The 20,685-nt window shown below is 43.5% G+C and overlaps 1 protein-coding gene across 1 annotated transcript in view; it reads right to left on the reverse strand.

Moving 5' to 3' along the window:
• Positions 1-20,685, reverse strand: part of Bmp6 (bone morphogenetic protein 6) — a 172,923-nt gene that overhangs the window by 36,993 nt on the left and 115,245 nt on the right. Inside the window, exon 2 of the mRNA XM_042687135.1 lies at positions 17-209. Coding sequence (XP_042543069.1) covers positions 17-209 — 193 coding nt within the window. The remainder of the gene's footprint in view (positions 1-16; positions 210-20,685) is intronic.

Genomic DNA, 20,685 nt, shown 5'->3' on the forward strand with positions numbered 1-20,685 from the left:
CCTTGAGCCTTCATACCTGTGCTGATGCTCCTGTAAGACTTGATAAATGCTGATAAGAAAAGTTTGGTTTTTAAAACTGCCCACAACACAGTCCTTGTAGATGCGGAATTCTGCAGCCGTCACCGCCTCACCCTCAGGAATCTGGGATAAGTTGAACTTGAACTCTTTGTGGTGTCGCTGGCGAGGGGAGAACTCCTTGTCGTACTCCACTATAGGGTTAAACAAGAGAGAGTGACAGCTATTGTTACTTGACTAAGTGCCACAGGCTCACCTCACGCACTTTCCCCCGCTTTTCTCCACAAGTGGATTACCAATGGCAAATTACAGCAACCAGGATGGGTAGCGAAGGACCTTGGCTAAACTGTCAGACAGCCACAGTGGAAGTCCCTCACCTTACCCGAGGAGACCACCACATTCTTTGGCCAAATTTACCTTAAGCGCTGTAGTTTGGATACTTGGAATTAATTTTCACAAGTCATTTTAGTCCATGGCCTAATGGTTAGGCTTCATGTTTCCTCATCAGCAAAAAGGAAGATGACCAGGAAGCTGAAATGTGTTGTTGGGAAGTGGGGGGAGGTCAGGAGTCAGGGATGGACAAATGGAGAGAGGAGGGGTGTGCAAATACAGTCCTGATATTCAGTGTACATATGGGAGATTGGAACCAGCTAAGTTGAATGGGGTTGGTAGAGATGGGGGAGAAAGATGGAAGGGGTGACATTGTACTCTTAAACTCATATGTTGAATTGAAACCCTCTTGTATATCTAATTAAAAGTTTATTTTTTTTTAATGGCAAGATATGACTATGGGGGAAAGGTATGAGAACAAATAAAGCCAGGTGCAGGAACCTGTGTCCATCCTGGCCTCATGACCACCTTGGTCTTCCCTTTCCCTCTTCCCCCATCCTTAATCTGGAAATTGTGTCACCATTTGTAGCCAACAGGCCCAAGGCGGGCCCTGAGTCAACCTCAGCTGGGTGACACGGGGTGGGGAAAGAGAGTGGACAGTGAGGGATTCTGGAGTTCCAGGAGTCTGTGGATTTTGCTGGCTATTCTAAGGATAGGGTTGCTGTTGAGTTGAGGTTAAAGCTTCCTAGAAAATGGTGCCTGCCCTCCTCCTGCTGGTGCAGCTGAGGGGAAGATGACCGAGAGGAGCCACCATCTGCTCCCCAAAGTGATGGAGGCCCATTTTATCTGCCGTGAGACCCAGGTGGTAAAGGAGAGCTTATAGGGGCAAGGCCCCATGGGGTCACTGGCTATTTTCTCACATTAAAAAAAAACAACTGGAAAACAATGTAGTCAAAAAAGTATGACATGGACCTGGCTTTCCATTCATGGATGAGTAAAGGAAATGTAGATATATTCACAATGGAATAAGAGTCTTAAAAAATAGGGAAACCTTGCTGTGACAATGTAGATGAAACTGGAGAACGTGTTGCTAAATGACAGGCAGAGCCATACAAATGTCCCATGCTCTCGCTCACAGAAGGAATTCAGCAAAGTCCAATTCTTCCACGCAGAGAGTATAATGGTGGTTGTCTGGGGTTGGGGAATGCAGGGGGGATGCGGGGGGGGGACAGGAGGAGGGGATTGGGGCAACGGAGGTGAATGTGTACAAAGGTTCTATTTTGCGTCTAATGCACAGATCATAACTAATTAATAATACCATATGCTTAAAATTTGTGAATATCGATGTGAAAAGTGTTCACAAAACAATAAAAAAAGTTTGGTTAAATACTTTTGCTACGAAGCTAACTGCTGGTGGGTTCAGAATGGATATTTACATTGAAGCACTGTATTCTCTTCCAATAGGTATGGCTCTTATTTGTTAATTCTACCTCAAAACTAAAGTACACTGGGGCATGATAAATCTTACAGGGCTCTAGGCATTCACACACAATGAGACCCAAGGATACTCTTAGGAAAGCAACACAAAGGCACAACGTCTAGGTGCCTCTGATCATATAAAATCATATTTATCGAAATGAATTCTAGGACATAGAATCAAGGTTTTTAATCTTTGTTGTTGTTTGTGTTTTCTTTTCATCTTGTTTGTTCATTGATTGCTCTTTGGGTAGAGTAAGGCAGGCCACAGAAATGGAGGAACAAAGGGTAAACAAATGCAGCAGTGCTACTTACTAAACACTATGTTGAAAATGAACTATGTAACTGGTGGGTGGGGACTGGAGGGAAAAGCTGGGAGAGAGCGAGGGAAGGGGTAACATTTTCTGAAAAGAAATGTACTCTTTAACTGACATATGTAACTGTAATCCTTCTGTACATTACCTTTAAAATAATAATAAAAAATAAAAATTATAAAATCTATTTTTTTCCTGAAGACAATGTACAGAAAATTGTAGTTACTGACCATTTTTTAGAGTGAGTTTTCTGACTCTAACAAATTGAGAAAAATAATATTGAGTTAGCCCTAGAAGTTTCATTCACGATGGCTCTAACAGTATAAAAGGAGGAGGGCTGTGCTTCTACTACTCTTTTCCCTGGAGTAAGGAAATGCTTCTGCCATGCTGTTCCTGTTTCTTTTAATGGCAAAGAAACCTTGTGAGCAAATTAATCTTTTATGGTAGACTTTCCCTAGGGCATATGAGTAGAAAAAAAAAAATCAAATTACTTGTCATTTCTAACTTTCCATTTCCTCTTAACGCGTTTTGTTTTCTGTAATTGCCAGAGAAAATCTTTAGAGATTTAGCACCTTTAAGAAAACAAAAGACTTCATAACTCTAGAAAAAACAAAGTCTTTGATGGCATTCACAGTCCTAGGGAAAAGTTAAGCCATCTACTCATAAAGGGTTTTCAGGAAAGAATTTCCCAAACACCATGTAATTATTCAACAAATCCTTCAGATTTGAGTTATTTTTCCCTCCTTTTCAGACTTGAGAGATTGAGAAAGAAAAAAAGCTTTAGCTTTGTAAGAGCTTAAATGTGAGAAAAAGAGGTCCAACAGAAAAATAAATCACAGCTCAGCCCCAAGTAGACAGCAGGCTCATTAATTACTGGCTAAGCATGAAAAGCAATATTGTTGAAGAGTTCACTCCAGGACGGCCACAGGGACAGCATATCACTTTTCCCTAAAATTGATCTGCCTTCTACGTTTGATACGTTATCACTGGTGGTTAAAAATGAATCAAATCTGATTTCCCAAAGAGACTTTCTAAAATATAGTCACACAGCTTTTCTATGGGGACTTTAGAGTGCTTCATTCCAATGTAGCTAAATGAAAATTCAACTTCAGGATTCATTAAGAGAGCATGAGTAAGAATTCCTCAAAATTATCTTTCAATGGGTCATACTATGACTGACAGAAAAGTACAGACATGAAGTGTTAGATGAGGCAGACACTAAGACATTTCAATCATAGGGAAAAGAGAAAAGGACAAAAAATTTGAAAGATGAGAAATGAGGTAGGTAGTCTTTAAGAGTGTTACTGCCGATAAGCCACACTCTCAAGGCTGGCTCAGTAACCTGCTCTGACCAACAGAATTGAGCCACAGTGAGGCTAGGCCGTAAGCTTTGAGCTTTCTTCCATGTTACCATGAGTTTCTGACTACCCAGAAACCTCTATGCTAGGAGAAAGCCCACATTGGAGAAGTATATAGAAGAGAGAGAAGGAAGGGAAAGAAAGAAGGATTCATCCAGTCAGATGCTGGATGTCCAGCCAACTTGGACATCTAGTCCACTGGTGTTTTGGGTGACTCCCATCAGTATCAGTCATAGAGGCAACTCTATGGAAGACCTTGGGCAAGAACCACCTTGCTGAAGGAAATCAGTCATTTCACAGGAAGGACAGATGAAAGCGCTCTGTTTGGGAGAGTTAGTTTTGTAGTAATAGGTAACCAAAAGAAGAGAGGATGAAACAACTCAGATTGAAAGAAGATAGAAGGAAAGGGAAGAAGAAGAGGGGAAATCTGTGCAGGAAGAGAGAGATTTCATATCATTCTTAATGGTAAGGATTGTCCGACACTGGGAGGAAATACATAATTGCACAAGGAAGAAAGAATCCAGTCAAATGAGGGGACACACATCTGTAATCCTAGCACTTAGGATTAAGAGGCAAGAGGATCACAAGTTCAAAGATAGCTTGGGTAGCATGCTGAGACCCTATCTCAAAGCTAAACAAAACAAAAATTCTGGGAAAAAAAAAATAAGAGCATCGTCCAAAGCATTCGTTTTCTTACTGTGTGAATTCGAAATCGGTAGAAATCACACTCGACATTCTTTCTGTTCTTCCATTTTAGGGGAGGCCCCTGGTCTCTATCACCCTACAAGTCTCTGCTTTCTCCATCCTTTGTCCTGTCTCTTAATAATCTTATGTCACTTAGCTCCACACTGTGACACATTTAGTACTTTACTCCAAAGAACGATATCCTTACTTTCCCCAGGATACTTAAGCCCTCATCTCTGAAGTTTGCTTGGAACTCATTCTTCCTTTCCTCCTGTTTTGCCTACAGTTAAATGTATACATTGTATTTGCTAATGCAGGAAAAGTTAGCATGGAGACACATGAAATAAGACAACTGCGTTCTTTCCATGTGCATTACAGGTAAGGTTTGAACTTATCCATTCAAAATGTGTCATTCTGGATGCCTAAAATGTGAGACAGTTCAAAAAAGGAGAGGGGAAGATGATGCTGGATTTTAAATTCAGTACTTAAATTGGACCATCTTTTTCTTGTTTGGAGATCATTTTTTTTCCCCACTACTGCTTAATTTGAATGTAATAGAGATACTTTAATATAGGTATTTTCTGAAAAGCATTCTGTCTGAATTATGTCAATTAAAATTCTCTAGAGAAAAATAAAGCCACCACCTTTTCTCAGTTGTAAATATACAAAAGAGAAGATGAAAACGGAGAAAAAGAACCGAAAAATGTGCTTTAAACATTTTTCTGAGTAATCACAAATATGATTTGCTTACTTCCTGAGTCATTCATTCTAGATTAGTTAAGGCAATTCCAGCAATTCCCAGTAAATTTTACATTTCCTAAATGCTTCATGTTTCTACTCAGTTAAATGCCAAACTTGAAATTCTAAAAAACAAAACAAAAACAAACACAACCCTGTCCACTCCATTTACTAATACAGCTTTTTTTTTTTTTTTTTTTGAGGGGGAGCGGGTGGCAGTTCTGGAGCTTGAACTCAGGTCTTGGTAGCTATCTCCGAGCTTTTTTGCTCAAGGCTAGTGCTCTACCACTTGAGCCACAGCTCTACTGGATATAAGAGTCTCATGGACTTTCCTGCCCAGGCTGGCTTCAAACCATGATCCTTAGATCTCAGTCTCCTGAGTAGCTAGGAATCCAGGCATGAGCCACCAGTGCCTGGCTACACACAGATTCTGATAACCACCTCTGAACTACCGATCAACAGCTCTTCTGACCCCACAGAGGAAATAAATCCCTCAGGCTGCACATGAATGTTTCCATGAATATTATGACCATATACAGTGCATACATGATTAAGCATCCATATATCATCATTAGTGGTAAGGGTAAAACCAGGTCATTTATTATTTTTTAAATCCATTTCAGAACAATTTTTATGCCCAATATATAGGCATTCGTGTTGCTGTAGGCTGGAAGGATGCTTGGAAGCTATAACTGCATGCATCTTACCAAGGAGAGAAGTCAATCTCAGCTGCCAGCAGGGAACATGCTAAGCACTTAATCAGCATTTTTCAAGAAGAAAAATTTAGTATTTATAACATGGATACTGAGCCATCAATTCCAAACACTATTTTCCCACTATTATAAGGATCTCAATAAAGAACCACCAGGGCCAGGTGCCGATGGCTCTCACTTGACATCCTAGCTACTTGGGAAGCTAAGAATAGGACCAGATCATGGTTCAGGTATTCACCTGGACAGGAAGTAAAACCCCATCTTAAAAATAACCACGGTAGCCAGGCACCAGTGGCTCACCCCTGTAATCCTAGCTACTCAGGAGGCTGAGATCTGAGGATCGAGGTTCAAAGCCAGCCCAAGCAGGAAAGCTCGTGAGACTCTTATTTCCAATAAACCACAAGAAAACTGGAAGTGGCGCTGTGGCTCAAGTGGCAGAGTGCTTGCCTTGAGCTGGAGTGTGAGGACAGCACCCAGGCCCAGAGTTCAAGCCCCATGACCGACCAAAAAAATAATAATAACCAGGGTAAAAAGCAGGGCTGGGGCATAGCTCAGCAGTACAGTACCTGCCTGACAAGCTTAACACCCAGTAACATCACAAAGCAGAAAGAAGAAAGAGGAGAAGGAAGAGAAAGAGGAGGAGGAGGAGAAAGAGGAGGAGGAGGAGGAGGAGGAGGAGGAGGAGGAGAGGGTGAGGAAGAGGAAGAGGAGGAGGAGGAAGAGGAAGAGGAGGAAGAGGAAGAGGAGGAGGAGGAGGAAAGCAAGCAAGTAGAAGAGCAGGGAAGAAGAAGAAATTGTATCACATATATAGTCAATATAGCCAGGTGTTGGTGAGCTAATATCTGTAATCCTAGCTACTCAGGAGGTGAGATCTGAAACTCATGGTTCAAAGCCAACCTAGGCAGAAAAATCCATGAGACTATTTCCAATTAACCATCAAAAAGCCAGACACAGAGTTGTGGCTCAAGTGGTAGAGTGCTAGCCTCAAGTTCAAAACCCAGTACACACTTTCTCTCTCTCTCTCTCTCTCAATATACATAGCAGACATGTTTTCATAATTGAAAAATAAGCCAAGTGCTGGTATATCATGCCTGTAATACTAGCTACTCAGGAGGCTGAGATCTGAGGATCAGAATTCATAGCCAACCCAGGCAGGAAAGGCCATGAGACTCTTATCTCCAATTAATCATCAGAAAACCAGAAATGGCATTGTGGTTCAAAGTGGTAGAGCATTAGCCTTGAGCAAAAGAACTCAGGGATGGCGCCCAGGCCCTAATGACCAACAACTACAAAAAAAAGAAAAAGGAAAGAGGGGGGGGGGAGGAAGAAATATAGTTAGCATCTCTAACCAAACACAGATAAGGTAAAACATCAACCCAGGCAAAATAATGCATGCTTGTCATCTCAGCACTTGGGAGGCAGAGAAAGGAGGATTTTGATTCCAGCCTGTGCTCTATCAAAAAATACAAATAAGAGGTAGGGATAAATGAGGTGGGTATAATAGCGTGTGCTTATGGTAAAGAGTTAATGTGCTTAACTGAAGTGATAAAGTGTCACTTGGAGATCTGTTGAGCAGAAGCTGTCTTTAGCAGAAGCTGGGTGGTATTATGGGAAAAATGTGTTGGCCGCACAGGGCCGAGCTCCATGTAGGCTGAACGTGCGTGGGGTGGTAGTCTCCGTGGAAGCATGGGACTGACTGCAGATGTTATGGGCCTACAGGTTCTTTATATTTTATATTTTCTGTTTTTTTTTCTTTTTGTGTGCTGGCACTGGGCTTGATTTCAGGGCCAGGTCATTCACCCTTAGCTTTTTCACTCAAGGATGGTGTTTTACCACTTGAGCCACAGCACTATTTCCAGCTTTTTGGCAATTAATTGAAGACAGAGTCTCATGCACTTTTCTGCCTTCTTGGCTTTGAACCTCAATCCTTGTATCTCAGACTCCCGAGTAGCCAGGATTACAGATGTGAGTCACTGGTACCTGCTTTATTTATATCTTCTATCTAACTTGGAGTCTGTTCTCCAAAACATGAAACCCTTGGGTGGTGGGAGGGGGGAGGGTGTTACTTAATTTGTGCTGTTCTCTGAGTTCTCACGTGGTGCTTGTTTTGGTGGCTTATTTCCTGGTGCATTTGCAGATTTTTAAAAATTCCTGTTTGAAGTTCACACTGAATGCTTAAGTAATGCCGCCTGTACAAACACACACCACATATACCATTGATTTTGTAAGAAACAACCACTAACTGGAACCTCTGCCTCCCTTTGGGCCCCCTAGCTTACTTAGAACCTTAGAGCAGGTGTACCATCTTGGCCCCTACCCCTCACCCTGGCCCCTGTGCCTTTGGCTTGTTTGTGTTTATCCTGGATCTCGCTGTAAGTTAGCAGGAGGCCCCACAGATTATCCACTCTGCAATACTTCCAGAACCCCACATCTTTATTTTATGTCTTAATGTTTGGAAAACAACATTTGGGACACATTCCTCTCAAGGCCTAACACAAGCCTAATGTCTGAGGTGTTTACAAAACAGATTCACATACATTCTTATCCCATCGGTTTTGTGAGAATAGAGTCCCAGAAGTAAAGCAAAGCAAGTACTCTGAGTTCCATCGAATCAAGAGGAACCTGAGGCCCAGGGCAATGGGGTGCTCTCCTCTGCTATTCCGCCTCATGTCTTTAGCTTCTCTCTGTGCAGATCCCTGTCGATTTCCCATCTCAGCATGTATAAGATGAAACTGGCTATCTTCCTGTTAACCTGCTCTGGTTAGTCTAGCTCTGGTCACTTCAAATTGTCCAATTGATCACCATTCCTGTTCACTTTACCTTCTAGAACTGCACTGTCCAATATAATAGCCACAGTCAATGGTAGCTGGTTTATTTTTTATCTCCCCCCCCCCCCCCCCCCCCCCGCCACACGCACCATTTCTGGGGATTGAACTCAGGGCTTCATATTCTTTTGCTCACTGCTGGTACTCTATCACCTGAGCCACAACTCCAGTCTGGCATTTTGCTCATTAATTAGAAATGGGATGCTCTTGGATGTTCCTGCCCAGACTGCCTTTGGAACCTCGATCCTCCAGGTTTCTGAGTAGATAGGATTATAAAAATAAGACACTGGAACCCCACATAGTAGCTGTTTAAATTCAAACTGACTAAAAAGTTAGAAATGTACTTTGTCCCAATGGCTACAACAAAACATTTTTATTTTAGCCAGGTGCTGGTGGCTCATGCCTATAATCCTAGCTACTCAAGATGCTGAGATCTGAGGATCACAGCTCAAAGCCAGTCCAGGTAGGAGAGTCCATGAGACACTAAAACTGTGGGTGGCATTGTGGCTCAAAGCAATAGAGAGCTAGCCTTGAGCAGATGAGCTCAGGATAGCACCCAGGCCCTGAGTTCAAGCCCCATGACCAACCAAAAATATACATATTTTTTCAGAAATTCAAAATACAGAAATAAATGGAATAGTATTATAATTATGAGACCTGAAGGTAAAAAGTGTTTTGTTATACAATTATATTCCCTCCTTAGTATTTAATTTTGTGGGGTTTTTTTTGAGCAGTTTGGGGAGAGAAAGCATAGAGTCCCTGTATTTTTCCTGTCTTCCTTTCCAGTTTCCTGTCTTTCTGAAGTTCTACATTGTACAGTACATGCTGAAAGTACTGAGCCCATATTGACACAGTATTAGAATGTAACATCCATGTTTACATAGCATTCACACTTGGGGTGCATCCAGGGGTTTAGATCTCCATGCATGACCACCACGTACCCTTATAGTATGCTACAGGCTAATGCTGTCATATTTGGTGCTCAGTAGCCCTACAGGGAGAGTAGCTACTCTACTAGAAAGCACAGCATCAAACATTTCACCACTGCAGAAAGTTCTACAATGTTCTAGAAGTATCTGGCAACACCTATCCTGCTGTCTATGACCACAGTCCTTGGGCAGAACCCTGGTCCACCCGTACTCTGTACGGTAGCCAGCACCTCTCTTACAAATCTGACACAGCCATGGCGGTTCAGGGCATATCTCTGGCCACCTCCAGCTCTGCTGCCCATCTTCCTTTGCCTTAAGCTCTGTTCTTGGAAGACACTTCAGTAGTTTTCTTTTAGCCACACTTCCCAGAACCCATTCCTTTCCCATTATTGAATAATCTCCTTAACTTCTAAGTGTGTGTGATGCTGGGGACAGATAGAATTCAGGGCCCCATCTATGCTACCCCCAGCCTTTCCCTCTCCTACCTTCTAGACTAAGACCCATTACAGGGCCCACATTTGAAAATGCTTTAGGTGTCTTCCCAAATAAAAGTAATTCATTAAAGCCATAAAACAAAGATCAGCACATCGATAGTCCTCCAAAATTACTAATATTTTTGGGGGGTGATGACAAGGGGGAGGATGTCCTTGGTCCTGAGCATGACACTCTTGGTGGAACCCTTGCTGAGAGCTCACACGTCCCCAGATGCTCGCCTCAAGAGACTAATAAGACCCTGTCCTCTTCCACTTCTCCCTTTGGCTTTATTCCCATGAAGTAAACAGCTGCGCTCTGCTATGCGCTCCAATCACAAGACACCACCTCACTGTGAGCCTAAAAGCAGCACAGCCTTATGGATCATGGACTGGAACCTCTAAAGCTGTAATCCAACATAAACCCTTCCTCTCTGGATATTTATTATCTCAGGCACTTGTGAGAGAGATAGGAAGTTGACTGATGTACCTTTCTGACCTGACCTTCCTTCACCCACCCACATTTCTTCCCCTCCCCCATGGTTTTGCTGTTCTAAACTTGAGGGTCACACAATGGGTATTGCTGAGTATCTAGAATGGAGTAACACAACGAAACACAACAGGCCGATAGTGGGTGAACCTTGGAGTAGAGGAAATGGAAGCTATTGCTAAATGGATTTTTTTTGGGGGGGTGATAGAAATGTGGAGTGTGGAATGTATAAAAATCCACCCAGTTGTTCACTTGAAAATCACTGCAATTTGAAAGAGGACTGGAAGAGCAGTAAGGAATGTATCAGAAGTGTTTTCTTCTCAATTGAGGATGTGATTTAGAAATTGATTCTGCCTTTCTTATGCATGGTGCATAATGCTTGAGTAATCTAATTAGATTGATTTCCTTTCTCTGCTTTTTAAAATTTAACAAGCAGAGCAGTATGCGAATTGCTTACTTGGGCCAATAGAGCTGCTGCTTAAAAGAGACAAGCTGGACAGATGTCCCAAAGCCCAGCTGTTTTTGTTCTGTAGAACTGTCCCTGGTCTTGGGGAAAGATCACTGGGGCTAGAGTCACAGGACTGAGTTCTATTCTAGTTCTGGAGGATGGTGCAAGGCCCAGAAACAGCACCAAGTCCTGACATTCATTCACTATTCACCATCCATCAGCTCCAGACCTGAAGTCTACCACTAGGAACATGGAGCCAGCCTCCAAGGGTGGCTTGCAGTATGGCAGGTGATCTTTGTTTCATAGGAATGGTCTCTGGGACCTGGTTTCCCTAGTTAGTGCTGTGTTTTTACCACTTATCCACATTGTATGTTTAGCGATTCATTCTTCTGTGACTGAAGGATGTTCCATTGTATGTAGAACTCCCACTTTTTGATCCTCTCATTTGCTGAGATACTCTTGGGCTCTTTTCTCTCTTCTCTCTTGTGGCTCACACTGTTCTGAATATGCATGTAGTTGTGTTAAAGTATGTGTTTTCAATTCTGCTTATTTTTTTTGTTAGTTGTGGGGCTTGAACTCAGGGCCTGGGAACTGTCCTTGAGCCTCTTTGTGCTCAAGGCTCTATCACTTGAGCCATAGCACCACTTCTGATTTTCTAGATATTGATTGGAGATGAGAGTCTCAAGACTTTCCTGCTCAGGCTGGCTTTAAACCACAATCCTCAGAGCTCAGCTTCCTCAGTAGCTAGGATCACAGGCCTGAGTCACTAGTACCTGGCTGTTTTCAATTCATTTGCTCTTCCTCTTTGTCTCTCCTACTTAGCCATTGAGTCCCCAAAGGAAACACTGGAGGGATCCATGGCTGTCCACTGGTGTTTATTCACAGCCTGCTCCAGCGTAAAGGTGATGAGTTCAATGCCATCTCCTCAGGCTCACTGCATCGCACACCTGAGCAGAAAGAGCTAGAGAATCCACAGGTACTATCTCAATACCTGACACAGCATAGGCTCACAAGGAGCATTTGTGGAGTCTATTAGAAATGAGGTTCATCCAGGGGTCTCGGAAGAGATGAAGAAAAGGTGACATAGACAGATGCTGCAGGCTGGTAGTCTAAAGAAGAAAAGGATACCCACAGATCGACATCGTGGGAAGGGCCAGGGAGGCCAAATCTCCAGCACACATGAGAAAGGATACTTCTTGCCAGAAGAAATTCTGGCAACATTGAAAAGCCAGAGACCTAATCAAACGGCTATTGTCTCCTTTCTTGGAAGTGAGGAGTTCAGCATGTGGGAAAGACCGGCAGGGGACAGCAGCCTAAATGTGCCAGCCAGAGGCAGCACTGTCTCTTCCTAGCTGGGTCATGACCAGACCATCTCCTCTCTCTCTCTCTACTCCTCTGAAACACATGGACTTTGGACATGGAGACGCACTGATCTATATTATCTTATCAAGTATTGGAATATAGTATCAAGAGCACACTGGTCCCGGAATTGCCTGTGTTGATTTCTGGGACCACCACTGGTGCAGAGATTATCATCTATCTGCAAGTAGTGGAAAACAATGAGAGCCTGCAGAAAGTTCTGGAAATATGTAATAGAGATAAAATGTATCTTTAAGTTGTCCTACAAAGGGATTTCATTTCAGTGTATCAATTTATGAGTACATGCATTCTTTTTCTTAGGAGCCCTATGTATCAAGTACTATATCATCAGGATATTTTTTCAGGTAAGTTTACCCTCTTACCCAGCAGGAATAGTTCACTGCTTTCAGGAAAACTTCTGGGGTAAGCAGAATCTGCCCCCAAGGATGGAAATGCACCTCTGGAAGTATGAGAGCCGGACTCTGTTGGACAACAGCCTTTCTCATTGGGTGGCAGCTTAAACAAACACTAAATCCTGCCTTTCTCCACAGTGGACTTTTGACCATGACAATGAAGCTATTTGGTTTAATGAAATGTTCAAGTTTGGAAAGTACAAAAAAAAAGTCACTGACAGTCCAGTTCCTTACTTAGATTCCCAGGGTTATGAGGTTCGTTTTTATTTTTTATCAAATTACACTGATGACCTATTATTATTCACCGTGCAACAAACATGTGCCAAATATGAGGATGTGGGGAGAGCTCTTTCTCATGATCCCTTCCAAGCTCTGTGTGTGTGATTGGCCCAGGGTCGCCTGAGGAAGTGGGGGCAATGTACATCCCTGAGGGGCTAAGCCCCTCAACTGCACATGGCTCTCACACACATCCCTGTAACACACAAGCATGCTCTGGCTGAGGGCTAGAAGTACCTTCCCATGAGCTGCCCAAAGGAGCAGGGAAATGTCCCCCATTAATACCTAACATGTAGCAAGCAACACTTGTTGAATGAAGAGACAGTCCCTAGGAGTTGTACTTCCTAAGTATTACATGGCCTGATTGCAGCAAGAGAGACACTGGAACCTTTCCTGCTCAAACTAAGGGCCAGGTTTCTAAACCAAGATGTAATCCCAGACACTGGGGACTGTGCTGGTGGGGGGTGGGGGTGGGGGTGTATTGATGTGGGGGGGAGGGGGTTGTAAACACAAGAATGGAAAAACACCAGCCCTGTGATCTGAACACACAAACACCACGAGCCGTTCTTTTCCTTTAATAGACAAGACTTGGAAACCCAAAGCCTTACAAAAACACAACAAAATGCTTGTCCCAGGATGGTTCTGGGAGAGTGCCTGGTCCTTCCTGGGGGCAAGAAAGGCCTCTGGTTCCTTGTGAGCAGCAGCTGTCCTATGGGTTTACCCCTAGCCTCCTCCAAGTATATGGACTAGGCAATACTGCTTACATCACAGAAATCAGATAAACCAACTCAAGGGGGCTGAGTGTTTGAATAGGTGATTGAAAACAGAAAACACCTACAGGAGGCTTAAAAAGAATGAGTGCAAAGTCATGTCTTAACACTTCTGTCTTCCCAGTCTTTAAAATAAATCATGTTGCCAGGTGCTGTAGCTTGCACCTGTAATCCAAGCTACTCAGGAGGCTGAGATCTGAGGATCCCCAGTTCTAAGATAGCCTGGGCAGGAAAGTCAGTGAGATTCTTCTATCAGCAGTTAACCAGCAAAAAATTAAAAGTAGAAGCATAGCTCAAGTAGTAGATTTGGCAGTCTTGAATATAAAAGCTAAGAGACAGCCCCTAGGCCCTAAGTTCAATTCCCAGTACCAACACAGACACAAAATAAATCACTTCTGAGCTAACAATCCTTACCTGTGTAACATCTCCAATCTCTCAAGACATGTTTGGGTGCCTTTATTCATATATGACAAGGGAAAACATAAAGCCAGAAAGACAGAAGAAACAGAGCTGGGAAACTTTTAAGTGTGACAGATTTGTGGTATGTACTTATTTATATTTCTCATTTGGTTTTGATTTGTTAATTAACAAGTGGGGCAAAGCAAACATATTTGGGTTGAGCCTCGTCTCCCCTTCCCTGAGCAGTCGGTGAAATAAGTCTTGGATTTGCTGCTCTGTAATAATTTCCATGTCTAACATGGTCTTGTCACTGCAAGACTGAGTTTAGGAAAAACCAGGCTGGAGGAGAAAATTCCTATCCAAGCATATATCTGAGGGGAGGGAAGAGAACAGCATTGTCCAGCCAAAGTTTTCTCAGTTCCTCCTTCCCTCCCTTCCTTCCTCCCTCCCTCCTCTAATTCAAAACATTATACTTCATTATGGGTGCAGCACCAGATAGCACATTCTTTGCTCTGGTGATTCACTGAGCTTTCCTGGGAACACAACGGAAGAGAGGATCTCTGTGTGAAGTGAGTGATTTGTGTCTAGATGCCAAGCTAAACTGCTCACTTCACATTCTGTTTTTCTGCAGCACAGCAGGTCCACATGGTGGTTGCTGGGGGTGTGGGGGACATGGTGGGTGGTTCCCTGTCTTCCCCCTGCCAAGTCACAAGATCTCAAATCACAGATGAATGAGATCAGCAAACAGGCATTTTCTGCAGGTTTGGGGAAGAAGGGAAGCCACTGATAAAAGATGAGGAGAGGGGTATCAAGGGGTATCTGTCCTTGGCTTTGGCTTGGGAGGATTCATTGGGACCAACATTCTCAAGTCACAGCTCACGGGGCAAAAAGGAAAAGGTGTGAGAGGAGATGAATGGAAAGGGACAAACAGCCACAGGATCAGCCACTGACCGTGTAGCTATGGCTACACTGGGCACCTAGATTGGGGCCCAGTTGCCACTTAATAGGCAATTGCCTTGATGCTCAGCACAGGTGACATTGATTGACCCTTGGCCCAATCACGTGTCCCATCCGTGCCTTGCCTATCTCTTCCTGTTTGATATTGCCAGAGTGGTCATTAGGAAAGTAGGAATGAGAAGTCATAAGCAATTATTTCAATTCCTTTGGACTCCTCGTCTCTTTCTCACAAGTCTTTCCACCAAGGCCAGTCATAACCAGTGCGGCAACAGTCCTGATTCTACTTCTTCTCTTTTCATAGCCTTCAAATGTCCAACAAGTGGCAAGGTGAAGCCTACCTCGAAATAAACCACAGATGACCCTCCCTGATCATTCAAACCTAGGCTGACAAAAAGCAAGTGACCACACTGCCTGGCTGCAGCTGCAGAAGCAGCCACCCAGAGTCACATCGAAGGCTGATGCCATCCAAGGTAGTGAGAACCAGAAAAGCGACAGAAACATCTGCAACAGAAAAGATCTGGCCGGGCTACGTTTGACCCACTGGAGTAAAAGAGGGTAAGAAAAAGGGGAACTCATACTTCAAAAAAAATATTATCTTTAAGTAGTTGTACAACGTTGGTTCAATGCCTCAAGTCAGTGAGTACAATGCATCTTGATCAATGGCATTCTCCCCACTTCCCTCCCAACCCCATCCGTGCCCCCAATTTTCCCAGATCTGTTTTCACATACATACATTGAATTCTATGACTGCATTTTCCCTCTGGGTTTTTGAGAGCCCCTTTGAACCCAGGAAGAGCACATCTACTTACCAGGCTTGAACAAGAGAGAGCAACACAATCTGGCTGTGCCCCAGCAAGCCCAGACACTAATGTGTACTTCAGGAGGAACATGGTCTCAAGCACCCAGGATATACGGAGTCCACTTTGTCCCTGATCCTGCTGGAGATCTCATGAGCAGGAGGGGCCAAAATCTGCTATGGACCATAGTTGTACAATGGAGAAGTTGAGTCTAGAATAACTGTGTGTATATGCATGTGTGTGTTTGTGTGCTTGCCTCAAGCAACAAGCTGACAGGAAAAGAAGCTAATTTGATCGTGGTACAGCCTCTGATCGAGGCGGCTGGAAGAAAACAGTATGTCCTTCAAATGACAACTTGAAAAAATATTTTGTCTCTTAAAACTATTAAGGTTTTATAAGTTACTGAAAATGGCTGGTTTTTATCTTGCCACAGCAATGTTGGCATCCATGGGAGGCCAGACCCACCCCCCACCCCCCAAAAAAAAATCCTACAAGAGCCAGGTACTGGAGGCTCACATGTGATCTGAAGAGCACAGTTCAAAGGTGGGCAGCCCAGGCAGACGAATGAGAGATGCTTTGCACACTGTGAATGGTGCAGCAGGCAGAAGATCCTCTAGTGTGTGCCCAACTCTATCAAGGGTGAATCACTGGCACTGTCTTAGTTAAGCATCTTCTGTCTTCCCCCTTTCCCATCTAAGTTTCCTTGTTAGGAAAATGCTATAAATACCAACACACACTTAATGTTGCCTGCCAGTGAGACGAGTCCTACCATCAACATAGAAAAGAATGAAAATACACACACATCCCACAAAATGCCAATATTGAACAACGAAAATTCACCAAACCCAACAAATATTCACTGAACATCTGAGCTCTCAGGATTCTCAGACCACCCTCCCTAGAGTTCACGTGTGCAACAAAATCATTTTAAAGGGCATCAATGAGCATTTAAAAATGTAAGAGAGAGCTGGGCACAGGTGGCTAACGATGGCAAGCCTAGTTCTCTGGAGGCTGAGATCTGAGGATCTTGATTCAAAGCCAGCCTGGGCAGAAAAGTCTATGAGACTCTTACCTCCAACTAATCACTAAAAGCTGGAAGTGGAGCTGTGGCTCAAGTGATAGAGTGGTAGTCTTGAGTACAAAAGCTCAGGGACAGCACCCAGGCCCAAAGTTCAAATCCCAGGACAGGCAAAAAAAAAAAAAAGATTCAACAGAGGCTGAATGGGTTCTTGCAGGGAGAAAGGAAAACTGCATAGGAGACTCAAACCAGATTGAGACCTTGCTACAACTGAACCCCAGCACAAAGGGTCCTAGAAAGATCACTCGGATGCCTGGAATAATCAAAGCCAGATCTATTCTAGCCGACCATCAAAATATCATTATTCACCTCAGCTTGAATTCTGAACACAGAGTTCTCAACTCTTCTTCCCCTCACAGTGCTAGGCCACTGGTGATTCTGCACAGAAGCCATTCTGCCCACATCCTCACTATCACTGGGTACTAAGCCACCACTGACTCATGTAACCTTGCCTAACTTGTCTGACTCTGTTCTGCCCCACAGCCTATTCCAGGCATACCAGCCGGCATGACTCCTTTGACAAATAAATGAGATGCATGCAACCCTCCAATGCCCTCTTCTCTGAGTAATATGTAATTCAAATTCCTTATGGTCGGTCTTAGGCCTTAGCTTGTGCTCTAACATCATTCTCTACACCTGAAGCAGCTGTTCAGATCAATTCTGTAAAAAGTTCCATACAGCCTCCTGCCACAGGACCTCTGCGTGGTATTTTCTTCCATGAGATGTTCCTAATGCATGTAGCACTGGCCACAGCTCTCTGATCACTGGCCACAGCTCTCTGATCAAATGTTACCTTCCCAACCACTGGACAGAGCACTTATGGTCAAAGCCACAACCCTTTCCATGCCTGCTCTTTTTGACCTTCACATCATTTGCCAATTCTCGGCATCACGTTGAACTTATTGATCTCTCTGTCTCCCCAGGAATGCATGCTTTACGAGCATCAGCCATTTGCATTTTATATATCTCATGTGCCTTCAACAGTATATGGGACATGGTAAGTGGGTAACAATTCATTTGAATAACTGAGAAACTACCTCAGTTTGCTTTTCCTTTTTTTCCCAGTGTCTAAACTTGGGAGGTCAGAACTCACTGGCCTCTCGGAGTGACTGGTGTTTTAATGAGAACGAGCAGGGGAAAACATTTTGCAAAGTATACACGGCAATACTATATACTCTGTGCATGAAAGGTTGGGTGCATCTTTTCCCCAACTATCTTGGAACACAGCAATGTCAACAATCCAATCAGCATTACCTGCTCCAGGTGTGCTGCACAGAGAGGCAGGAATATGTGACTTGAGACCCAGCATGGTGATACCCGCAGTCCCACAACTTAGAATGTGTTTCATGGGAGACAGAAAATCTGGGATCTGGGAGAACACTAAGTTCAGAATACTACAGATAACACAGAGCAGGCCTGCTGCAATATGTAATTCTAGATTGACAAACTTTGACAGAACACACACACACACACACACACACACACACACACACACACACGGAGGCAGAGTCACTGACCCAAGCAAGGCTGAAGTGCCCCTGTGGTTTTGCAGAAGGAAATGACCTGGAGGGACCTGTTGCCGTGGCTTAAGATACCATCAAATCAACAATGCTCTGAAGGCTGGCACCATGATTTCTGAAACTCTGGGCCCTGCATAATTTGTCCCATTTTGCTTTACTTTGTACTGCTGTTCACAGTGGACTGGGAACCATTAGGAGAGGGACTCTCAAAGATGGTGGGAAAAAGAGGGTGAAGGGGGTTGGATGATCTGTGAGATGTTTTGTGGACCCACTGAGCTTATGGAGAGTGTGGATCCACAGAAAAGATCAGCAAAACAGCACAGCAGGCTGGGATCTGGTAGCAGGAAGTATACTTCAGGCACAAGGAAGATAGAGGATAGAAAGGATGAGGAGGATGAGGAAGATGAGGAGGAAAGCACCAAGGACCTGACCCGGTGTGCATGAAGTGAATTGTACAAAGTTAGCAAAGAAAGAAAAATGCCACCTATGTCCCCAGTGGGGCCATTATGGACCCCAACCTTCATGTCACAGAGTAGATGGAGTTTTAGCTGAATTTAAGTTAAATCTCATTCCCAGCAGCTTTGCTCCTCCAACTCTAAATAGCCCAAGGCCTTTACCCATACCTTACTAATATGCCCAGTGCCAGATATTCTTGGAAAGAATGCCATGCTTCAAAAAAGGAATAGGCCATGGAGTGCCACAGGCTCAAGCCTGTAATACTAGCTACTCAGGAGGCTAAAATTAGAGGACCATAGTTCAAAGCCAATGCAGGCAGGAAAAATTTGTGAGACTCAATCTCCAATAAACCAGCAAAAGGCTAGAAGTAGAGTTATGGCTCAAATGTTAGAATACTAGCCTTGAGCACAAAAACTCAGGAACAGCACCTGAGCCCTGAGTTCAAGCCCCAGGACTGGCACCAATAAATAAATACATATACATACATACATATTAAATATGATCAAGGCATGATAGCACACACCTGTAATGCTAGCACTCAGTAAGCTAAGGCAGGAAGAGTACAAGGCCAGCCTAAACCACATAATGGAGACCCTATCTCAAAAAGAAGAAAAAAACTGGTTATACTGGACACAGCTGGTCTAGCAGAGGATTTGCTAAGTAGTTTATATGTATGGTCTCACTTATTTGCACACTCTGCACATGGTAGTCACTTAGGTACCCAATGCACAATTGGAAAAACTCAAATAGGGAAGTAGCTGTAGAAAGCCATGTGATTGAAGAGGGCAGACTTGGATCCCAACTCCCAAACCCATGAAGAAATGGACTCCAAAAATGGCAGGGTCTTCTGTGTGTGAGAGTATATATGTTTTTTATGTGTGTCTGAGTGTTAGGGCTTGAACTCAGGACATAGGTGCTGCCCCTTGGCTTTTTTACTCACAACTATCTCTCTACCACTTGAGCCACACCTCCACTTTGAGCTTTGTAATTGGATGAAGTTAAGAATCTCCTAGAAGCTGGCTACTGGTGGCTAAGACCTATAATCCTAGCTACTCAGGAGACTGAGATCTGATCATCACAGTTCAAAGCCAGCCTAGACAGGAAAGTCTGTGAGACTCTTATCTCCAATTAACCAGCAAAAAAGTGGGAAGTAGAGCTGTGATAGAGTGCCAGCCCTGAGCAAATAAAAAGCTCAAGGACAGTACTCATGCCCAGAGTTCAAACCCAGGACCAGCATGCACTCATGCATATGCATACACACATATACATGCATGCATGGGCATACATGTACACACACACACACACACACACACACACACACACACACACGTAATGCTGGAGGTATCACAATTACAGACCTCAAACTTCACTATAAAGCTATAATAACAAAAAACAGCTTGATAGTGGCATAAAAATAAGCTTGCAAACCAATGGAATACATTGGAAGACAAAAATAAACCCACAGTCTTAGTCATCTGATAAGGGAGCCAAAAACATATGTTTGACAAGGAAGCCAAAAATACATGTTGGAAAAAGATAGCCTCTTCGACAAATGGTGTTGGGAAAACTGGACATGCATATGTACAAGACAGAAATTAGATCCCTGTCTGTCACTTTGCACTAGTATCAACTCAAGATGGATCAAAAGCCTCAATGTCAGACTGGAAACCTTAAAAGTACTATAGGAAGGAGACGCAATAGAACTTATTGGCATACACAGGAATTTTCTGAGAAGACTCCCAGGGGCTCAGCAAATTGGAGAGACTCTACAAATAGGACTGTATCAAACTAAAAAAATTTTGGCACAGAAAATGATATAATTACTGACACAATTACTACAGATTAGGAGAAGATATTTACCAGCTATACA

This window comes from Dipodomys spectabilis, unplaced genomic scaffold, assembly GCF_019054845.1.
Source record: "Dipodomys spectabilis isolate Male_0828 unplaced genomic scaffold, ASM1905484v1 ptg000104l, whole genome shotgun sequence".
In the NCBI taxonomy this organism is placed as follows: Eukaryota; Metazoa; Chordata; class Mammalia; order Rodentia; family Heteromyidae; genus Dipodomys; species Dipodomys spectabilis.